Source organism: Ostrinia nubilalis, chromosome 13, assembly GCF_963855985.1.
Source record: "Ostrinia nubilalis chromosome 13, ilOstNubi1.1, whole genome shotgun sequence".
Classification (NCBI taxonomy): Eukaryota; Metazoa; Arthropoda; class Insecta; order Lepidoptera; family Crambidae; genus Ostrinia; species Ostrinia nubilalis.
The window spans coordinates 7911574-7933137 of record NC_087100.1 but is presented as its reverse complement, the minus strand read 5'-3'; the positions used below and the strand labels follow the sequence as shown (position 1 = coordinate 7933137).

Below are 21564 nucleotides of genomic sequence, written 5' to 3'. Positions count from 1 at the left end.
GAAAGGTTCTGGAATGGAGGCCGCGTACCGGAAAACGCAGCGTGGGACGTCCACCTACAAGGTGAAACGACGACATCGTAAAGGTAGCAGGGAAGCGCTGGACGCAGGCCGCTACCAATCGATCAACATGGAAAGCATTGGGGGAGGCCTATGTTCAGCAGTGGACGTCCTATGGCTGAAATGATGATATGATTTGTAACGTTTCATGATCATGATTTATTTGATAATGCTATTTAAAAAAACGATATTGAAAATAATCTTTATCAACCCTCCTACTATTTTTATCCCATAACTCTTTCACGTGCAACTATGAGTTGCGTGTATTATTAAATTCCAGTCTATGATTATATTGTACTTATACTGGAAATGAATAGCCTAGATGATGTTCAAAGATTATAAAATACAAGCGAGGACATATTACTGGAGCTAGACTTTTCCAGCCATTCAATAATGTTCGCCCAAGCTCTGCTGTGGTTGGTGATATGTGATGTCATCACGATCGTGGTTATGCTGCAGCGTGACCACAAAATAGTGGTGAGTATTCGAAAAATTAAAATCTAATAATTTAAAGCCTCATAATTTAAAGATTATAGATTCAGCTTATCAAATTGTATTGTAATAATATCATTGAAATAAGAACAATATCTAATTATAGGCACAAAGTAAACTATGAAAATAATATTCCGTTCTGGATGATATGCCTTGATTGTTTTTGTTTTCTTATTCTTACCTATTTTAGAATACTTTATAGAATATTATTATCAATGTTTACATTTATAATAATAACTAGCTGTGCCCGCGACTTCGTACGCGTGAAAAACCTGTTTTCGCAACATTTTTCATTATTGCTCTGCTCCTATTGATCGTAGCGTGATGTTGTATAGACTATAGCCTTCCTCGATAAATGAGCTATCTAACACTGAAAGAATTTTTCAAATCGGACCAGTAGTTCCGGAGATTAGCGCGGACAAGTAAACAAACAAACTCTTCAGCTTTATAATATTAGTATAGATTTAAATCTAATGTCAATTAAATTGTTTAATTTATACTTATTTAAATGCTTCGCTAGATCAATTACTTTTGTGTAACACTATAATTTAGATAGCACTTAACCTGTTATACATGTATAATATTTATGTAAAATATGTAATTTACCTACTATATAGGTACTAATAATACTACTACAACTAATAAATTAATATGATACATTAAAATTATGGTTTTCAACAGGGCCCATCAGATTTTCTATTCCAATCATTGTCAGATTGCGATGGTGTGGATTCCGTAGTACGTTTTGGTATTACGCAGAAGAAATATAACCGAAGCACTAACGTTTTGGAAATTAGCTTCGGAGCGCCGTATGATCTTGGGGACGACATAGTTGTAAGTGTTTCTTATGTAAATACGAATACATAGGAGTATCCCGTAGTCGTTTCAATATTAAGCAGTCTGCGGGCTATTCCCGCACAGATGGTACCTAGACCAAGTTCTATTAAGTTTTGCTTTTATACATACTCATGAGATTTGATAATACTGTAAGCCAAAAAATTATATTTCAAAACACACTACAGTAGTAACTATCTGGATATTGACTTGCAGCAGTTAGTTTTTACATCAGGGGACTTCATCTCACCTACTCTTAGCTTTACCCACAGCCCATCTATTAATTATTTAATTCTCTGTAGAATATCTATTATTTTTAATTTAAATTCATGCACTTGGAAGTCCATATATTTTACAGGTCGAACTTAAGGGCTCTCTAAAAAAAGACGGAGGCTACAAGCCCGGCGCGTACTACATGAAGGACACACTTTGTAACCTACTGAAGAGTATTGTGGGAGATATCGCGAACGATATTTTATCGCAAGCGGGAAGCGAAGGATGTCCAATTCCTGCTGTAAGTTGTATTTTTTACAGAAACTATAAGTTCAAATTCAAATTGTTTGTTTATCGCAAATAGGTTCCCAAAGAGCACTTTTACAAGTCCCAACCCTACCACTGCTTCGAGACAGTAATATGGGCCAGAGCTGAGAAGAAGCAGTGCAAGCAACTCAGTCACTTTAATGTCAGCCTCTTTTTAAAGATTTAGTAGAAGCAAGAAGAAAGTAGTGTAAGTAGTAAATGCTACGTAATTAATTTCTATCAACATCCGCATACAGAAATTGTCTTTTGCTGGAATTAGACTTCCCCAGTCGACTTCAGTAAAATCTATTAAAGTGGCTAAATTCAATCGGTTTTTTTACCCTCGTCGGAAAGGAGTAAGTATTATAGTAGTAAGTGTTTTAAGTGATATATACTACCTTAAATGTATATTTTTCTTCAGGGGGACTACATAGCCGAGCAGTACTACTTCGACAACAAGAAATTCAACGTGCCGCAGGTTTTTGGTGACTACAGAATGGAAGTGTTCGTGTACAAGGACGAGGTGTTGCAAAGTTGTTATTTGGCGTACTATGAACTTAAACAGAAATGTGACTAAGTTACTGTAAACTTTAAACATCATCACAGTATCATTTCATTAGGACGGACGACAGTAGATCAGCAATTCTCTTTGAGTTCTTATGTAATTAAAACTTAAATGTATTTACTTCTAGTTTTTATGTACCTACTGTCGACTACCTATACTAAACAACACAAACCTTTTTGTCTCTAAGATTTAATCGTTTAATTTGCAACCCATGTTACCAAGTTCGGTCATTATACCTAGCTTCCTTTAAAACCTGACTACTTAATCTTATTCAACTTTGAGTCCAACACAGACCATGTTAAGAGAGTTCAACACTCTCAATCAGTACACCATTGAAGCCTTTATACGAGTAAGTATTTTATTAACACTATAATAAAATGGCCTTCGGATAATTATGTAGTTGGATATAATTATTTATACCAAGGTTCGTTCGTATCCTACGGCATTGAAGTTACCTACTTTAAGCGATAGCAGGGCGGTGAATTGCAATAAACGAAGCAAAGGATTCCGGGTCAGTCAGGTCAATGAAGAAACTAAATGGTCTTTTCATAGGTATAAAAATACGTAATTTGTATAGAGAACAACAGTGTCTGGACAAAACCTCAAAAGGATATAAAACACTAAAAATGTAACGGTTAAATATAGGTAATGTATTAAATAAATAAATACACATTTGCAGCCTTTTTGCACTTTTGAAAAGTGTACGAACAAAATTTAACATCTAAAAACAAAATCCGTGTCATCACTTTCCATTTGTAAAATAGGACCTTACAATACAATTAACTTATGATTACTACTCACTGACACCCGTCTGACACTGACACTGACATTCGCCATATTGCTTGGGCCTAGTTTTTTATAGCAATCGTATCTTCCCTTTCTGTTTTAATCTAAGCATAATAGGTACACACAAACAATTTTCTAGCTCCTTACTTCGAAAACTCTACAACTGGTACGGCCAAACTTTATCTGATTGACGAGCAACCCCAATCCAAACTTTAAAACGATTCATGTCCAAATGTCTAAATCAAAACGATAGAGGTCCCATCCCTCAGGTCGTTGACCCAAAGGAAAACAAACGAATCCATACGCGGCAATGTGGCATTAAGTAACGTCAACCTTCGTCTGACGCGGGTGCTATCAATCCCGCAACTCGGGCAACCATGCGGCACCGGGCAATCATCTTAGTGGCCCATTCCGAAGGGTTAATGTCCGTCATTTGGATCATTCATACTATATGCAAAGTTGGTGTTCAAGTAAAAATATTAGAAATTAAATGAACAGTTTAAGTACTTGCAGTTAAGAACTTGATTTTTTGACATTAGTTAAACTTAGAATGCGGCGGTCGTTAATAAGATGAGTACCAGTTGATTTGATCGCAATATCAATATCAACACCTGAAAATAGGTACTATAATTGACATCATAATGCAAACTTAGAATATAGACCGCGTTGAATATAAACGTTTCTTTGATTCTTTTAACAAACTTAGTAGCTCGTTACTAACGTTATCTGGGGGCACGGCAGTGCCCCCGCCAAGTCGAGCGCGAAGCAAACACTGCCGTACCATCCTTTACTGGAACCATTTCGCCGCATTTTCAGGCCCCTATTTGAGAACCTCTGGATAAGACCAGAACGCTGAAATTTTCGTTATCTAGTAAGCTATAATCACATACTTAAAATCCAAAATTTCAAGTCTGTAGGTCATTTAGTTTCAAAGTTAAGCGAAAGCAAAGTTTCGCATTTATGACACTCACTCACTCACTGATGATCATCAAAATAGAACTAGTACTTCCCATAAACTCAGAGAGCTGAAATTTGGTACAGAGTTAGGGTTTAATGACTACATAAAGGGAAAACTATAAAAACTAGGAAAATCGAAGATCTGGAGTAACACCACATTCATAATCAATACTACTAATAGCGCCACACCGGCACCGTGGTGTTCGCCTATACCGCTCACCGCTAGATGGCGCTAGCACTTTGAACGTCATTTTTCTGCACCGCGGTGTCCAGATTTTTTTTTTCTTTCTAGATCCCCCCGTCGATTAAGTTGAATGTTGTGTAAATATTTGAATTTCGTTGATTTCGTTTATTATATGGTGAGATTGGCTAAGGTTAAGTTATTAAAACAACTTCTGCTTTGTTGTCCATTTTAAAGGTCGTTTAGTTTATTTGTGTTTAATATCGTAAAAAAAATGTCGATAATTTTAATAGAAAAGACGACGACGTTAAATAATTATGCCACTTTCTACAAAAAGAGTGAAATCCCACCAAAAAAATTCTGTAAAAAACTAGCCAAGTCTCAATGGAGCTGCTTGTTTATGTAAAAAGTAATGAAATCTAGACAAAGTCGTGCCAAGTCTATGGTTCCTTACTGCAATTTCTTTATTATTATAGTTAATGTTTTGTGACTTGGCCGTTGAACAATCTTTATAAGATAATCATACATAAAGTATTATTGAAATACGCAGCTTTATCAATCCTACTTGACTGGTTATTGAATCAACGTTTTCAAAGAGGCAATTTTCCATCGTCAATGGGTAGCGATTCTGGCGACAGATTGGTGCAATGGTGTCATGGAGCACCTGGTTTTGTACCCTTCAACGGCCAAGTCACACAACACTAACTATAATAATAAAGAAATTGCAGTAAGGAACCATAGACTTGGCACGACTTTGTCTAGATTTCATTACATTTTACATAAACAAGCAGCTCCATTGAGACTTGGCTAGTTTTTTACAGAATGTTTTTGGTGGGATCTAATTAACAATTAGATATTTTAATCACTTAATTCAAGAAGTATAACGATGTAATTACGTACAACACGTGGATTGATATAATTAGGAAGCTGCTAAATTAATTGTTTATTTATTCAAATGTGCAACATTGATTTAATTAGACCATGAATGTTAGATGAGGCTGTTTTTTCGGAATTTCATTATTATATTAGAACAAAACAAATTTTAATGGTTGTTTATTATGCGATCTTATTCTTAGTACCACGTGGGTGTAGATACTTATTTGTAGTTGATTTTGAGCTAACAAAGAAATTCTATTTATAAATGTTAACAAGTAGAGAAGTGTATTTTTATACGAACCTACCTACTAATTGCGCCTGTCTGTGCTAAATTAAGATATTGCTCTCTATGTTCTTAAGAATTAATATCAAAATTGCAAAATGCGAGGCGTTTTATCGATTGAAACAAATCATATCTTATAATAAGACATAATAAAGGTCCATAAAACATTGTCATTATTTTAACCAACGCACGCCCTCACTGTGTTTTTTATTCTGAACAGTAGTATACTTAAAAGTCCTTCTAAGAAATTTAAGTGCGACTCTACGTAGGTACATAGAGGAATATTAATGCAATATTACCGTCTGTCAAATCTTGCAATTCTCTAGCCAGTCTCATTGTTATTTCAAAGCTATGGCTGGGCGCCGGCTAGTATGACATAAATCCAATACACGGCAATATCCTTATTCTCACTCATACAGACAATGCACCTAACCTGCAATGAGTGATTAAGTGTACAGCGCATTCGAAGTGTTAATGAGCGAGCAGATATTATCTCCATATGACAAGATATTCTATTTACTTGTTCTTTTCCTAAATATTTTCCAACGAAACTGTAGTTTTATGAGAATTCTAGCACTTTCTGTCCTAGATACTTAAACCTAGATGTTTTTATTTTAAAACACAGATTAATACTCAAATCATTTTGTAACTCACAGTACCGGTGAAGTTAAAAATCATCTTCATTGATATCAATCATTAGTATCAATTTCATCAAATCTCTATACCTATTCCACACCCCAAAGTTAGGTTAAGGCATATGTTCTGCAGTGGAACGTAAGACTCATTTTGCATTGAATGCATTTTAGATACAACTAATTAAATCTATCTGTCATCTGGAACCTAATGCGTTTAGAGAATTGAGTCCCACACCAGGGTTCAAGCAATTCAAGCGGTCTGCGTCGTCTGACCAGAAAAGTATTAAACTTTGCCCTTGAGAAAGTGTAACGTCCTTCTTACGGTCACTCTAAGGTTCCCGTAAATATTTGTAGCGACAGCGTGAAAGTTATTTTATCATAGTGTTTATTTATTGATTGTTTCGTACTTTGGGGGATGAAATGCTGTTCGCTGTAAGATGTTTGCAGTGCAATGACTTGAGATTGAAAAGAGAATTTATTTTAGGATAAGCTAAAAATAGTAACTCTTGCATTATTTTTATACAGTGGAAAATGTTCTTTCAGTAAACCAGATTAATAAACAAGCACGTTGACACGCTCATAGAAAATACAATTTTAGATAATTGTGAAATTGGAAACATACTTAATGTTTTACAAGAGGAAGACTTTGTAAGTATTATTTATAAATGCAGCAATATAATAAAACCTAATGTGTAAGCAATTTTACGCCTAAATGATCACATATTCGCTCTTTTGTAAATGTTTCTCCATGAAACATACTTAATTTAGTTCTAAGTTGTGTATAAAGTCAATTGAAACGCACTAATATCAACCGTGTGTCCTTTAACTACAAAAACACGGAACTAAAGTGTTAGTAATCGAATAATTCCTAGTTCGCGCTTGAATGGCCGCCCGGCTCCTTTCTTCGGCGCGTGCGCCGCCGACGAAGGCTGCGCGCCATTCACGATCTAATGCTTATTGATTTAGATACGCTTATGGAATCGTCAGGAAGCTAAGATATGGCCTTCCAAGAATGAAGTAAATACAAGGACGTGGGATGTCAAAGTCCTGAACAAGCTGCAAGCTAAAATTATGTCGTCGGGCTGGTGAGATGAATTATTCGGCCAACCGGATCTACAGAAAAAGCTATGAAGTTGTTGAAGCCGGTTCTCACCGGACCTAGAATTTATTTTTATCAAATCAATGCAAATGCATTCATACATTCAACAGATAACGTAAGATGTGAGTCATATTGATGCTCTGATGTTTAATTTGGTTATACGAGGGTGGTCTGAAAAGTTTCCGACCTCAACGTGAAGATGGCAGCACACATCAATTAAAGTCAGGGAATGTAATTGTGCATCTTTTGACAGCAACACTTCAAAGTTTCAGCCATTTTTGACGCGCGGTTTTTATTTGAAAGTCGTTTGAGTGAGTCGATGTGAGTATTTTTGTGAAAATGGAAAAAATCGAGTATCGAGCTGTCATAAAATATTTGTTTTTGAAAGGGAATACCCCTACGCAAATCAAAGATGAGTTAGATTCTGTGTACGGGGACTCTTCACCGTCATTTACCACAGTAAAATTTTGGGCAGCCGAATTTAAACGTGGCCGTAAGAGCTTGGGAGATGATGAACGTTCGGGACGTCCAAAAACTGTAACTACTGACGATAACATCGCTAAAGTTCACCAAATGGTGTTAGACGACCGCCGAATTAAAGTGAGAGAGATAGCAGAGGCAATGAAAATGTCCAAAGAACGTGTTTGTCACATATTAAATCAAGATTTAGGCATGAGAAAGCTGTCCGCGCGTTGGGTGCCGCGTTTGCTAACGTCAGACCAACGACGTGTTCGAATGAACATTTCCAATGCTCTGTTGGCGCAGTTTAGGCGCAATAAATCCGAGTTTTGGCGCCGACTAATTACTGTAGATGAGACTATGTAGAAAAATAAAAATAAATTTTAAGAAAAAAAATCTTGTATCTATGTTAGGTCGGAAACTTTTCAGACCACCCTCGTATTATTATAGATTACAAATTGTTGTGACCCGGCAAACAAAATGATAGACATACGAACGAATATGTAATCTTGAACTTATTTACCGGTGTAGTACTCGTATTTTATCAAAGTTGTGATAATTATGTAATATTGCATTTTAATTAGGCAAACTGAAAACCCCTCAAATGGTGGTTGATGCTAAGTGAAAATGTGGACTGCAATTCAATAGGATGAAATAACGTCGAAGATTTAAACTGCTTAAGTTAAATGATACGACTTGACACAAGAGTATAAAAAAATACAAAAAACGATCTCTACAAAAATGCGAAAATATTAAAGTAAACCCCCTTTTCATTTTCCAACTCAAAATATTAAATTAGTTACCCATTTTTTGGCTATGATATCATAATTGTTATAACCGCTTTTATTACGTAGCAGGCGGTATGAATGAACTACCCGGCTAAAGCATCGCGAATGGCCGCCGTTGCGCACTACATACTCCGACCACGAAATTCTTTCGCTTTGACCGCCACACACGCACCGAGGTCACGCATTTTATTGACAACTGACATTGTTCTAACAGATATTATTAAAGTCGAAATTCGCCTTACCTTTTAATTATATCCGGTCAGTATAAATATGACGGAGTGCAACTCGAATTTATCAGTCGACCGTGTGCGGTTTGAAGTGATCTAGTTCGTCAGAAAACACAGACCACGTTCACAATGAATCCGATGGTGGTGTTGTTCGCTCTGTTCGCCGCAGCTTGCGGCTCGCTGGTGCCGCTGGCGCAGCCCGCGCACCACCCCGCGCTCGTGCTGGACCCGCACGGCCGCCCCCTGGACACCGCCGAGGTCATCGGCGCGCGCGCCCTGCACCTGCAGGCCAAGGCGCTGGAGCACTCCTACGCCCCCGTGGCCCACGCCGCCGTCGTCGCCCCCGTCGCCCACAGCGTGTACGCCGCGCCCGTGGCCCACTCCGTGCTCGCGCCCGCCGCCGTCTCCCACCAGTCCCGCGTCGACGTGCACTCCAGCCCCGCTGTCGTGTCGCACGCCGTGCACGCGCCCGTGCTCGCGCACGCCGCCTACTCGCCCCTGCTCGGCCACTCCGCCTACGGCCTCGCTGGACACGGCCATCTGCTGAAGAAGCGCTCCCTGGCCCACGTCGCCTACAGCGCCCCCGTCGTCGCCGTCGCTCCCTCCGCCGTCTCCCACCAGTCTCGCGTTGATGTCGTGTCCAGCCCTGCTGTGGTGTCCCACGCTGTCGCCGCCCCCGTCGTTGCCCACGCCGCCCCTATCGTCGCCCACGCCGCCCCCGTCGTCGCTGTGGCTCCCTCCGCCGTGTCCCACCAGTCCCGTGTTGATGTGCGCACCAGCCCCGCTGTAGTGTCCCACTCCGTGGTCGCCCCCGTCGCCCACAGCGTGTACGCCGCTGCCCCCGTCGCCCACAGCGTCTACGCCGCTGCCCCTGTCGCGCACGGCGTGTACGGTGCCGGCGCCTACGGTCACGGTGTGGTCGCTCCCCTTGCCCACAGCTCTGCCTACCATCATGCCTCTCCCTTGGTCCATGCCTGGTGAACAGCGAATCTGACGAACCTAAGAACTTAGTGAATTGTAAAAATGTAAAAAAAATATTTATAAATAAAATATGTGAAAACCATAACATTTCTGTATATTTTTTCTATACTCGTATATCTCAACCTCCTTCCTCTACATAAGAGTTATTTCAAAACATTAGCATAGAACCTTCAAAGGAGACACTTACTCGTATTTTGTGTGTATTCCATAATAAGCAATTTGCCAAAAGTTCTCGTAAATAAAAACACTACTTAGAACAGTCACAGGCTAACAGGATAGACAGAGGTAACAAAACATTTTAGTTTGTGCCTTGAGCCTATTTTTAAGCCAAACATGGGCTTATCATTGATAAATAAAATTAAAAGTATTAACGAACATTTTCAGTGACATTGTTGCCAATTTTAAGACTGAATAATGAAAATATGACTTAATTTCAAGTGAAGTAAGTTTTAACGATACCCGATAACCTTCTACACATGAACTAAGAATGTTTTAAGTAAGTCCAGAGTTGTATACTTGTTTTACTTAATAACAATATTAATTGTATGTTTCTTTCTCCTATTTAAAATCGTTTTTAGTTAGTATAGAAAGTGTAACAAGGAGGCAAAAGCTTTAAGATGTTTCTATACTTTACGAGCTTTTATTTAACTTGAACTGTTCGGATGTACCTACAAGTTAGCGACCACTTAATGGAACCTACGTGTACATCCTATCTGATTAAGATAATTTTGCATACACCTTTGTTGTCATGTTTAGAAAAATAAAATATGTTGACGAATGACATCCACTGCTGGACAAAGGCCTTCCCCAAGGTTTTCCACAATGAAAGGTCCTGCACCGCCCGCATCTAGGCTCCTCCCGCGACCTTTACCAGATCGTCGGTCCACCTAGTAGGAGGTCTGCCCACGCTACGTCTTCCAGCCCGTGGTCGCCATTCGAGAACTTTTCTGCCCCAACGACCATCGTCTCTACGAGCTATGTGCCCCGGCCACTGCCACTTGATTTTAGCAATTCTGTGTACTATGTCTTTCACTTTGGTTCTCCTGCGGATCTCCTCATTTCCGATTCGATCACGCAGGGAAACTCCGAGCATAGCTCGCTCCATCGCGCTTTGGGTGACCTGTCAAAACCACTATTGACTACAAAAGATAAGACGCCCTTCGTTAATATCACTTTACGACTAGAAAAATTAGTCAAAAATGGTGTTGACCGATTATAAGTTTACTGCAACATACTTATTATGCAATAATGAATCAAGTGTTTTACAAGTATAGATATGTATGTATTTAAATATAACTTACGTGCCTCGGGAGGCATGCTAAGCTCTATGAACGAACCATCACAAACGCTTAGCGACTGAATTACGTAGTATGTCCTTATTATAGAAGGTTGACCATTTATATTTTTGAACCATTTTGTTGTTGTCTTTGTTGGTTAATTCTGCACACGCTATAGAGGTGTCCCAAAATTAGCATTGACACTGGACGTAGATCGAACAAGTCTAATTACAGAACAACAAAATTAGGAACTGTCGTATAATAATCGTTAATTGTTCAGTTGTCACCTTGTCGCACTTTATCCCAATAATCCTATATTTTAAAATATCGTCAAAATTATGAGCAATCTTAAAATATCGTAAATACCGGATCAGTTTAATGACATACTTGTACCATTGCTTTTGCAGTGGTTATAAATCAGCTAATTGAGCCAATGGTTTAAACTACCGACCTGCCTATAATTTCCGAAGCCATGACATTATGCAAAATAATGTTCCTGTGTTAAACTGCTGTATAATTAACAAGAATTATTATAAGTACCCCTGAAAATAATTAGAGTGTGACTGATAGACGTAATTATTGTGGTATAAAGACTCTTAAAAGACAAAGCTTTTTTGAAAATTCCTCGTACAAGTCGACTTAATCTTATCGACTATTACTTATCTTCGAAATGGAAATAAAAACTTTCCTACAACTATTAAAGTTTGCTATATTTATTTGATTACAAAAGTAATTGCCACTGCTGCTGTCAAAATTACTCGTAGCAACTTTATTAATACTCTAACAACATCAATAGCCACTCCAATCTGATATCACTTTATTTATGCGTCAATTTCTCTAGGGAACATGACACAAAATACTCGTCTGTTATTTTGTAAATTCTTAACTTATGTAACTATGTATTATACATAGATACTTCAATAATTGATAATACTCTTACTTAGTAATGTTTGGGGTGATTAGGCATCAATTGAAATTAAAGAAATGTGTAAATTTGTAAAATTGGTCTATATTTGTCTATTCATTTTAATAAAATAAACTATTAAAACGAAAACTACATCGTTCGTCGAATCGTTGTTCACCAAAGGGCGGAATGGAAGAGTCCAGAATGGGAAAGATGCGCAGCGGGGGCGGTCCAGACGGCGGAGTGCGCGAGGGGCGCCACGTGAGCGTAGGACACGGAGGGGACAGCGTGAGCGACGGCCACGGGGGCAGACACGACCTCGGACACCACGGCGGGTTTCGAGATCACGTCAACGCGAGACTGATGCGACACGGCGGAGGGAACAATGTGAGCAACGTGGGCAACGGGAGCGTAGACGTGAGCAAGAGAACGCTTCTTCAGGAGATGGCCGTGAGAGAGACCCAAGCCAGCGTGAGCACCGTAGATGGAAGATACACCGTGACCGTAGGCGCCGGCACCGTACACGCCGTGGGCGACAGGGGCAGCGGCGTAGACGCTGTGGGCGACGGGGGCAGCGGCGTACACGCTGTGGGCGACGGGGGCGACCACGGAGTGGGACACTACAGCGGGGCTGGTGCGCACGTCAACACGGGACTGGTGGGACACGGCGGAGGGAGCCACAGCGACGACGGGGGCGGCGTGGGCGACGATAGGGGCGGCGTGGGCAACGACGGGGGCGGCGACAGCGTGGGACACCACAGCAGGGCTGGACACGACATCAACGCGAGACTGGTGGGAGACGGCGGAGGGAGCGACGGCGACGACGGGGGCGCTGTAGGCGACGTGGGCCAGGGAGCGCTTCTTCAGCAGATGGCCGTGTCCAGCGAGGCCGTAGGCGGAGTGGCCGAGCAGGGGCGAGTAGGCGGCGTGCGCGAGCACGGGCGCGTGCACGGCGTGCGACACGACAGCGGGGCTGGAGTGCACGTCGACGCGGGACTGGTGGGAGACGGCGGCGGGCGCGAGCACGGAGTGGGCCACGGGCGCGGCGTACACGCTGTGGGCGACGGGGGCGACGACGGCGGCGTGGGCCACGGGGGCGTAGGAGTGCTCCAGCGCCTTGGCCTGCAGGTGCAGGGCGCGCGCGCCGATGACCTCGGCGGTGTCCAGGGGGCGGCCGTGCGGGTCCAGCACGAGCGCGGGGTGGTGCGCGGGCTGCGCCAGCGGCACCAGCGAGCCGCAAGCTGCGGCGAACAGAGCGAACAACACCACCATCGGATTCATTGCGAACGTGGTCTGTGTTGTAATTCGACGAACACTAGAGGATCACTTCAAACCGTTGATCGGTCGACTGATACTGCTTACTCAACACACAGGCTTTTTATACTAACAGCCATGAAATAATTAGCTTATTATATTACGAGGCTTAAATTATTTGTGAACAAGCAATGTCAAGTGTCAGGTGAAAGTAAACAACCTCGTTGAGGGCAGCTTTTGCGCAGCGATTGATCTTATTTCTGATAAGTACGTTTGCCATAAATCCGCGAGCAAAAAACCCCATAGGAAAATTTAAGGAAAGAATTTTCAATTCAAATCCATGCTTAGCACCTATTCAATCATTATTTTGTAAATGTAACATGTTTATGGACATATTTTACACCAGGATATATTCCAATGAGTTGCTATTTCTGGAGGTACGAGTGAAACCAAAGTTCCGACAGATGACGTAGACATTCCTCCCTAATCAGTGGAATTCAACAACTATAGCAACTACTTTTAAAGTGACTTCAATTATGGACATTCAAACGCCGAGTCAAACTTGCAAGGCAAATATGGTGATGTAATGTAAATACGAGAATAATATTTGCAAATAGTATCTAGATAAAATAATGTGTGTAAGATTACTAAAAATGCTAACTGTTCGTATTATTTCTTAGATTTATTACTACTTAATATTAATATTAACTTTTAAAAGCATTGAAATATCAAAAAAAATAAAAATAATGATTAAAGCAAACATTATTCTAAGTTATTAACATCTTGTATGTCCTTATCAAAGGTATATTCTTCATATACGTAAGCTCAAAACATTCTTTAAACAATCGAAATGATCGGGTTATACAATAAAACATCATTTGTATTCAGCATAAATAACTGCATAATATGTTTTACATTTTCATACAAAATTACGCAAAGTATAATTAAAAAGATTGCAATGAGATGAGCAAAAACAATACAGTGAAATTATTATCAATGACGTAATTATGTAACCCGGAAAATAATTCATTTCAAATTAACGTGCACACAATGTACGAGTAAGAATTTGGCAAGGTCAGATGCAAGCATTCCAATTCAAAGGACTTGCAATAAATAAATAAGTTATTGTTCCGATATTATGTAATACGTTATGTTATTACTTGTTTATCAGGTTCAACTACATTTTATGAATGGACTATAAAACTAGACCGCTTGAGTTGTGTAAAAACAAATGAACAAAACGAATAATTTGTGACTCAGTTGACATATCGATTTCGATGTAACACATGACAGCACCTCAAGCCAAACTTTGTGGCATCTTATACTCGTACATAGTTAGGTAACTGGGTTTATAAGCCGACACTGACCCATGTTAACATGTGCATAATTATAAATGGTATGGTGAAGTCAGAAATTTGATATCATCATTTTAATTTCTTTAATTATAAAATCAGATTTGTATCAAAATTAAAAAAATATTACTCCTCTGTAACATGGGCTAGTGTCGGCTTATAAACTCATTTACCTAACAACCTCTATGTAGCTTTGATAGGTCTACCATTGAGTTACGATATATCTAATGTACTACAAGTACAACTAAAGTGCTACGTAAGTAGGTAAATATTAATTTAATGGGCTCTACTTGGCAACATTAACGTACTTTATTGTACATACAACTGTACGAGTACTGTACGATTTCATTTTTCTAAATCTCATAACTCCGTTTTAGACACTTGCCGCGAATTTTCATGTAATTTCTTTTAATTGTAATAACTAGGTACTTACCTATTTATAAAAACTTCATAACAAAAGTTTCTTGCGGAAGATTCGTCTGCTCGTTTGCCTCCTGTCACATAAAAAAACATGTGCTTTCTGTATTTGATCTAATGGAGTTACGAGCTTTGACACTTTTTAGCTGACGATAGAGATAATGTTCACGGATAAAATTTCAATTTTAAATACAAGTCAAATGATTTATTACAAACTACGAGTATTATGTACTAGCACCTTCTGATCATCTCTAGCCATCAGTTGACGTTTAGCTTCTAAAATGCTGTTGCCCGACAGGGTCCATAATTGTAATTTAAAATAATACCACCTCTGTAATATTAAGGCTGGATTGGACCATTAGGCTGAGTTGCACCACCTAAATTTAACCGTAACTATAACGATAACCGGTGTTTTTTATGCAATTTGACAGATTTTTAACGTTTGTTAAGAGACCTAGAGCTTCATCGTTCTAATTAAAAAAAGCTTCTACTTAAAGTTTCGCTTGTGTAGCTTTTAGTCCGTCACTGACATCTTAAATACTTGAATGTGAATTCTCATATCTCTAAATGATATTAATCAGGTTTTTCGTAGATATTATTCAGGTTTTTAGTAAAAAAAATATACTTTCGTACTGTTTACTCAAGTTCAGTTACTATTATTCCTACTCATAGCTTTGTCTACGTGATTTTAAAGATACCCTAAGGACATCAGATTGTCAGATTTTAAGCATTTTATACTGAAATAAAACTTACATCCAAATTATACTAACATTTAGCGCTGATTTCGCTTCTAAAACTTGCAATATTGTTCTTAATTAACATTAACATTTTACAACATGACTGCTTTAAGCGCGTATTAATTAAATAAAACGTATTCATAATGTGTAATATTTTTATTTATTTACATAATACATACATTTTCTTTAACGCTTACGGGATCCTTAATACTGTAATCTAGATTTACCAGCTGTACACAGCGGGGGTCAGAACCGAGCGGGCCTCGACCACGGGGGCCACTAGATGTTCGGAAACCACGGCCGGGGAGGATTGCACGTCGACGCGGGACTGGTGGGACACGGCAGAACCACCGGCGTACACGGTGCTGACGGGAGCGGCGGCGTAGGCCACCACTGGCTCGACGACGGGGGCGGACGCGACCACGGGGACTGAAGCGACTACGGCAGGGGATGAGCGGACGTCCACGCGGGATTGGTGGGACACGGCAGCGGGGGCGGCGTAGACAGCGCGCGCCTCCACCACGGGCTCGGCTACCACGTGAGTGGCGACTACTGGCTCAGCAACGTACTGAGTTACCACAGCAGGCGACGAGTGCACGTCCACCCGGGACTGATGGGACACGGCCGAGGGCACGTACAGCGAGGGGGCGGCCACCGCCGCGGCGATCACAGCGAACAACACCACCAGCGATCTCATATCGAACGAGGTCTGTGTTGGGATCCGAGTAAGGAAGATTACTTCGCACCGATCACGGTCGACTGATGCCTATTTCGGACTCGTCCTGCTATTTATACTAATGATAATATCTACGCATGATACCCGAGATCGTTTGGGCGTCTAGGAATACAAAGTGATCGTCCTTGTAAATGTCGCCGATATCAGTGGTAAAGGTCGCTCCTAAGTGTCTGCTACTGTTGGCTCTCGCGGTAGTAGGCAGCGGTAGCGAGCTGTTGACATTTGTGGACGGATAGTTGACATCGTGGGTGGCTACATGCAAAAAGCTCATTGTATGGTGATCTACAAACGTTTATTTCCAAGGCCACTCTATATCCGTTTCACATCCGCAATAAATCGCCTATACCAATCAGAAGTACCCACATACTTAAGAGATTAATACTTTACAAGTAGTTATCATGTTTTTAATTAAAGAAATTTACATATCGAGTTATACGAGAAGTTTCTAAGAAAACTATTTTTGTTCGCAGCAGATAATTGGGTCTCCTCAAAACCGGTTATTTAAGAACACCATAAAACCTTATGTTATAGTAGAATATGTGATTGATTGACATTAGTACCTAGAGGTAGATGTTATTACACTAATATTATAAAGGCGAAATTTATTGTTCAATAAACGCGCTGAAAGCTTGGGGGCAATGTCATGATTAGATACATACACTAGGGTGTCCCTTATTTTTCAAAGTTTTAAATTTGTAACGCATAGGTCTTAGTTTTGTTTGTTTGCCTCTAAAACACTCGGAAATAAATTTTTACCTTATTTGGAGTACGATAACCCGTGCCGACTTGCATCGAAACATGTTGCGCGGCAGTAGCGGTGCGTATTCGCGGTGTTTGTCATTTGTTCTCAATTAATCTCGTGATTAACACCTATTGTTTGACATTTAGAAGATGGCTGTGGAATTAAGAAGCAACAAAAAAAGTATTTTCTTAGTCGGGAACGTACATTTATCAAATAATAGGCACAAAGTTACCGTTAATCGTCAAGTTTTTGCAGTATTTTTAACATATTTTGCGAAGTTAATTAAATGTTATTGAAAGCTCTAATCTCATCATTCGGGAGTGTATTATATTTTGGGAAAAGGTATAAATCCTACCAGAGCCTAACTGTGTAAAAAAACTTGTGTATCTTCACCATGCTTGGAGGGAGTTGCAAGAAAAATTATTTAAAAAAATCAAGATTTATAAGCGCCGCGGTGAGGAGGATTTAAAAACAAATAAAATATTTTAACAAAAACAAATAAAACCAAGGCGTCCAGAGTGTTAAGGTGTAGACAAAAAGTTAGTTAGGAAAGTAGAAAGTGCAAGACAAAGAAAATTTAATAAATAAATAAATAAAAAATAGAGCAAATGTTTCGGAGGTTTATCGTCATCTCTTACTACGCAAGATTCTATACCAACGCAAGGACATCACGACCAGCTTACCAGCTCTGAGGAAAGCCTTAAGGACCTCTTGACATCCACTTTCCAAAAGGTATATGAGAGTGTTGACAAATTGATTTCCAAGGCAGCCCTGAGCAAGTTTAGTCAACATCTTTGGTACTTCATATCAGAAGAAATTGCCGTTTTATCACTCTTTGATGATGAAGGTAATGAACAAACACCGTCAATATTGTAGTAAAAGTACAAAGAGAGAGTATGTATGATTCTGGGAAGAGATACATTCCATCTGAAGAAGATATGATTATTTCTATGGTAAATAGGACTTTGTACTAATTTTTTATCCTGTTTTTAATGAATTGATAGTAATACTGCCTTATTTATTGTTGCTGGAAAACCATTGAGTAGTTTTGTGTCTGTCAAGAGTATAAATTTATTTTCTCTATTGAAAATTGATAATAATTTCCCCCTGAGACACATTTCTATATGAGATAAAGATATTTCCTATTTAAAGGCAAAAAAGTGCTTTCTTTAAGGGTAGTTAATGATACAGCTGAAAGAGCTATAAAGCTTATGCAAGATTTTCATGGTTTGATCATTGCAAAGGAAGAGCAAAAGTTTTTTTTGCTTCGCACAGTGTAGCAAAAATCAGGCCAATATTCAAGAGCATGGAAATCTGTATCCAGAAGGTAAAAAAGGTTCCCTCAAAAGTAAAATATATTGTCTGATCTGTAATGTTATCTTCTTTTAATAAATATTGTATAAAAATTAAATATTTTAATTGATTTAGCTACTTAATAAAAGGGGTAAAACCAGCATTTTTCAAAATCTTCAGAGCTCGGTCGGCACGGGTTAATGTTGACGTAGGAAGATGACATTTTGTATTTAAGTATGTCTGAGTAGTACGAAAAGAAATAGGGGGTATGCATTTCAATATCTAAAAAAAAATTTTTTTCGGCCATATAAGGGACACCCTAACATACACATTAACTTTTAAATACAAATTCAGCGAATACTCAAATGTACTACATTTATATTTTATCATGCAATGTTAGAAAGTGATTTTCGGTGAAATTTGAACTGCTAATCTGATGTTAAAACTTATAAGAACTTTTTTAGCGCAGGCCACGAAGTGTGTGTGCTCAAAACTTTCAATTTATAATAAAACTTATAAATTAGTCGTTATTCTTACTTTGACTGCAGAAAGTTCAATGACGAGTGAAACCGCAAGAAAAGCCTAGTGCAAAACAAAAAAGTGACAGAATAAAATACTTTAGCCGTTTGATATTCACGATTTTAATTAAACTGAGGATTTATAACGACCACCACGTCATTAAATAAAATACATTTTGTTTTTTACAAGTAATAAAATTATTTCCCAAACTAGGTACCTACCTAACATTAGGTTTTTGTGAGGTACGACATGTAGGAGGAGCTTAAGTTATAGCTTGCTATCAACAGTTGAACATTGATAACTATTTTTTATTCAATTATACAATGTTTAGTAACCGATAATTAGGTAAGTATAAAATATTAAGCTTCTAATTAATTATTTAAGCTGAGTTGCACCACCTTACTTTAACTTTAACAAACTTCAGAAATCTGTCAATTTCCTTACACAAATCACCAGTTATTGATTAATTTAAACGGGTTTTAAGGCGATACGCGGATAGTTTAAAATTAATTCAATTATGCAACGCGAAAGTTTAAAATTAATCTCCGGTTTATTGTTTAAAGTAAGTTGGTGCAACTCAGCCTTAAAAAGACCTCTAGCTAGTTAAGAGATTCCGCAACCATTCTCCTACGACCGATTCGTCAATGGACTTTTCGTCGACGATTCATTTATTTCCATTTCCCTATTATAATTAGTTAAGCTTAAAAGCTTGAATTCAAGCTTAACCACACGTTTCAGAATTCAGAGTTATAAAGACACAGATAAATATTTTATTAACATTTTTATGTATTAATTAGCCTTTGTTTGAACGATTTAATTACAATCTTGGGAAGGCGTAACGACATACAGGCATATTAATGTTAGTTTGTTTATTGTTGTTATAAAATATTTGTAAACATAAAAGAACGCCCTCTAGCTAACAAGTTTTCAATCATATAACGATGCCGTTGCCATAAAAGCAAGTAGGTTTGATAGCATACAAACCTGTGATAATTAGTTCATGTTAACTAACACATTTTTATACACTAACTATTCGGATAATTACCAATATTAGAAATAGGTACGTGAAATATTTCTTCACTGTTTCTCCTACTTTCTTACTACGAGCCATGGACTACGAAACTACTATATTTTAAGAAGTCAAACAACGCCACCTGTGTAAAAACTTGCAAATCGAAAAGGTTTAGTAGCGAGGCGACTACGCGGTCTCGTGGTGGAAAGTTGAACCAAGAAAACTATTATGAAAGAAATACGCGTTTATCCGATAGATGGCACTGTATAAAATGGACCATAACAAAGTGCTACGAAAATGAGACGCTACGAATTCATACATTCTATAGAGCTACAAGGCTACATCTTTTTAATTTTCAGTGTTTATTTAGATATTGTAACTTTAATGACAGTAAAGCATTCATAACGAAAGGGAAATTATTTATTTGGTTTAAAATACTTAAAAAAGCAAATAAAAGTACTATATTTTTGAAGGGTTCAGAAATAAATCTCTCTCTAACTATGAGTATTCAGAATCGCATAATTATATCATAATCATTAATGTGTAACCTATTTGATTACTTCTAGAACTCTCTCAAATATTTTTTGTCACAGTTATTACTGTTACTTTTTATTCCTGCTAGATAACATACATACATACTCGTATAACGGAAAAATTGAATACAATGAACGAACGTATCAGTCATATTACTCTACATAACACAACAATCAATCACCGTACTGTAAAAATATACATTATCCAGTTCCACCAACCATAATAATTGCAGTAAATAAGTATGAGAACATTGCTACTTAAGTAATTGCTGCTTTCTCCACGGAGGATGTGACGTCATGGCTCGGTGGTGGCAAAGTTTCCAATTTCCATTGTTTTTGCGTACTTTATTAGCGCAACGCTTACTTTCTGATACCTTTGTATTGTCATGTAAATTTGTGTAGGTTCTCGTTAGCAAGGCTCATCTCAGATTTTTCCCTGATGTGTTGAAAAATACAGTATTGTAGTTTCGTTACAATAAAAAGTATTTATCAAATAATACTAAAAGCATGATTAAAGGAAGTTCTCACATGCATTTCCCATTTTTACAATCGAGTAGACGATCAGAAGAAAATATAAAACCTACGAGTATTTCAGTTAACATCATATGTATTCATTAGTTCCTTTCATTACTTTCAACTTCAATGCGGCAGTGACTTTTTAAATTATCTACAACAGTTAATCACTATTAAACTTACTAATTAACTAAATGTTAGAACTAATAAAGCACAATTACATGAATACTCCGCAAATAACTTATTATTACAAACTTGTATCCAAAAAAACCGTTGCATCGTTTTTAAGAATGCCCTGAAAAAACAATTAGTTTCCATTTCAGTTCTCACGAGCCTGGAAAACCCCGGCTTGGTTGCGGCAGGAGTCCTTGGCAGGAGCAGGGAAGCCCAGAGTTACGTGGCGCTGCAGTCGACCGAAAGTAGGCCATCGAATCGATTAGCACAGCAGTGGCGTAGAGTCGTTTTATAACGATCACACAATGTTTTTTTATTTGATGGTTATAGTCATAGCTAGATTTACCTAATTATTATGTTTA

General features: G+C 38.6%; 3 protein-coding genes across 3 annotated transcripts; 2 read left to right on the top strand and 1 right to left on the bottom strand.

The window, feature by feature from the left end:
- Positions 1-446: 446 nt before the first annotated feature.
- Positions 447-2541, top strand: LOC135077513 (uncharacterized). Its single transcript, XM_063972068.1, has 4 exons — positions 447-534; positions 1231-1383; positions 1742-1897; positions 2324-2541. Exons 1-4 carry the CDS (start codon positions 451-453, stop codon positions 2477-2479), a joined length of 549 nt encoding a protein of 182 aa, XP_063828138.1. The 5' UTR covers positions 447-450; the 3' UTR covers positions 2480-2541.
- Positions 2542-8810: 6269 nt separating this feature from the next.
- LOC135077508 (cuticle protein 16.5-like) lies at positions 8811-9824 on the top strand. Its single transcript, XM_063972064.1, has one exon. The coding sequence runs from the start codon at positions 8888-8890 to the stop codon at positions 9737-9739; it is 852 nt and encodes a 283-aa protein (XP_063828134.1). The 5' UTR covers positions 8811-8887; the 3' UTR covers positions 9740-9824.
- Positions 9825-12005: 2181 nt separating this feature from the next.
- LOC135077291 (calphotin-like) lies at positions 12006-16441 on the bottom strand. The gene is made up of 3 exons (XM_063971826.1): positions 15908-16441; positions 15176-15227; positions 12006-13213 (listed from the first exon to the last, which is right to left on the bottom strand). Exons 1-3 carry the CDS (start codon positions 16375-16377, stop codon positions 12095-12097), a joined length of 1641 nt encoding a protein of 546 aa, XP_063827896.1. The 5' UTR covers positions 16378-16441; the 3' UTR covers positions 12006-12094.
- Between the last annotated feature and the right edge of the window lie 5123 nt (positions 16442-21564).

Excerpts from the sequence above, each read along its gene's own strand:
- LOC135077513 (XM_063972068.1), top strand. The coding sequence starts at position 451 with ATGTTCGCCCAAGCTCTGCTGTGGTTGGTGATATGTGATGTCATCACG. Across the intron at positions 1,384-1,741 it reads ATCTTGGGGACGACATAGTT|GTCGAACTTAAGGGCTCTCT; the intron begins GTAAGTGTTTCT and ends TATATTTTACAG. Across the intron at positions 1,898-2,323 it reads AAGGATGTCCAATTCCTGCT|GGGGACTACATAGCCGAGCA; the intron begins GTAAGTTGTATT and ends ATTTTTCTTCAG.
- LOC135077508 (XM_063972064.1), top strand. The coding sequence starts at position 8,888 with ATGAATCCGATGGTGGTGTTGTTCGCTCTGTTCGCCGCAGCTTGCGGC.
- LOC135077291 (XM_063971826.1), bottom strand. The coding sequence starts at position 16,377 with ATGAGATCGCTGGTGGTGTTGTTCGCTGTGATCGCCGCGGCGGTGGCC. Across the intron at positions 15,228-15,907 it reads ACCCCCGCTGTGTACAGCTG|CATTTTAGAAGCTAAACGTC; the intron begins GTAAATCTAGAT and ends GTCGGGCAACAG. Across the intron at positions 13,214-15,175 it reads GAGATGATCAGAAGGTGCTA|ACCACGTTCGCAATGAATCC; the intron begins GTACATAATACT and ends ATTACAACACAG.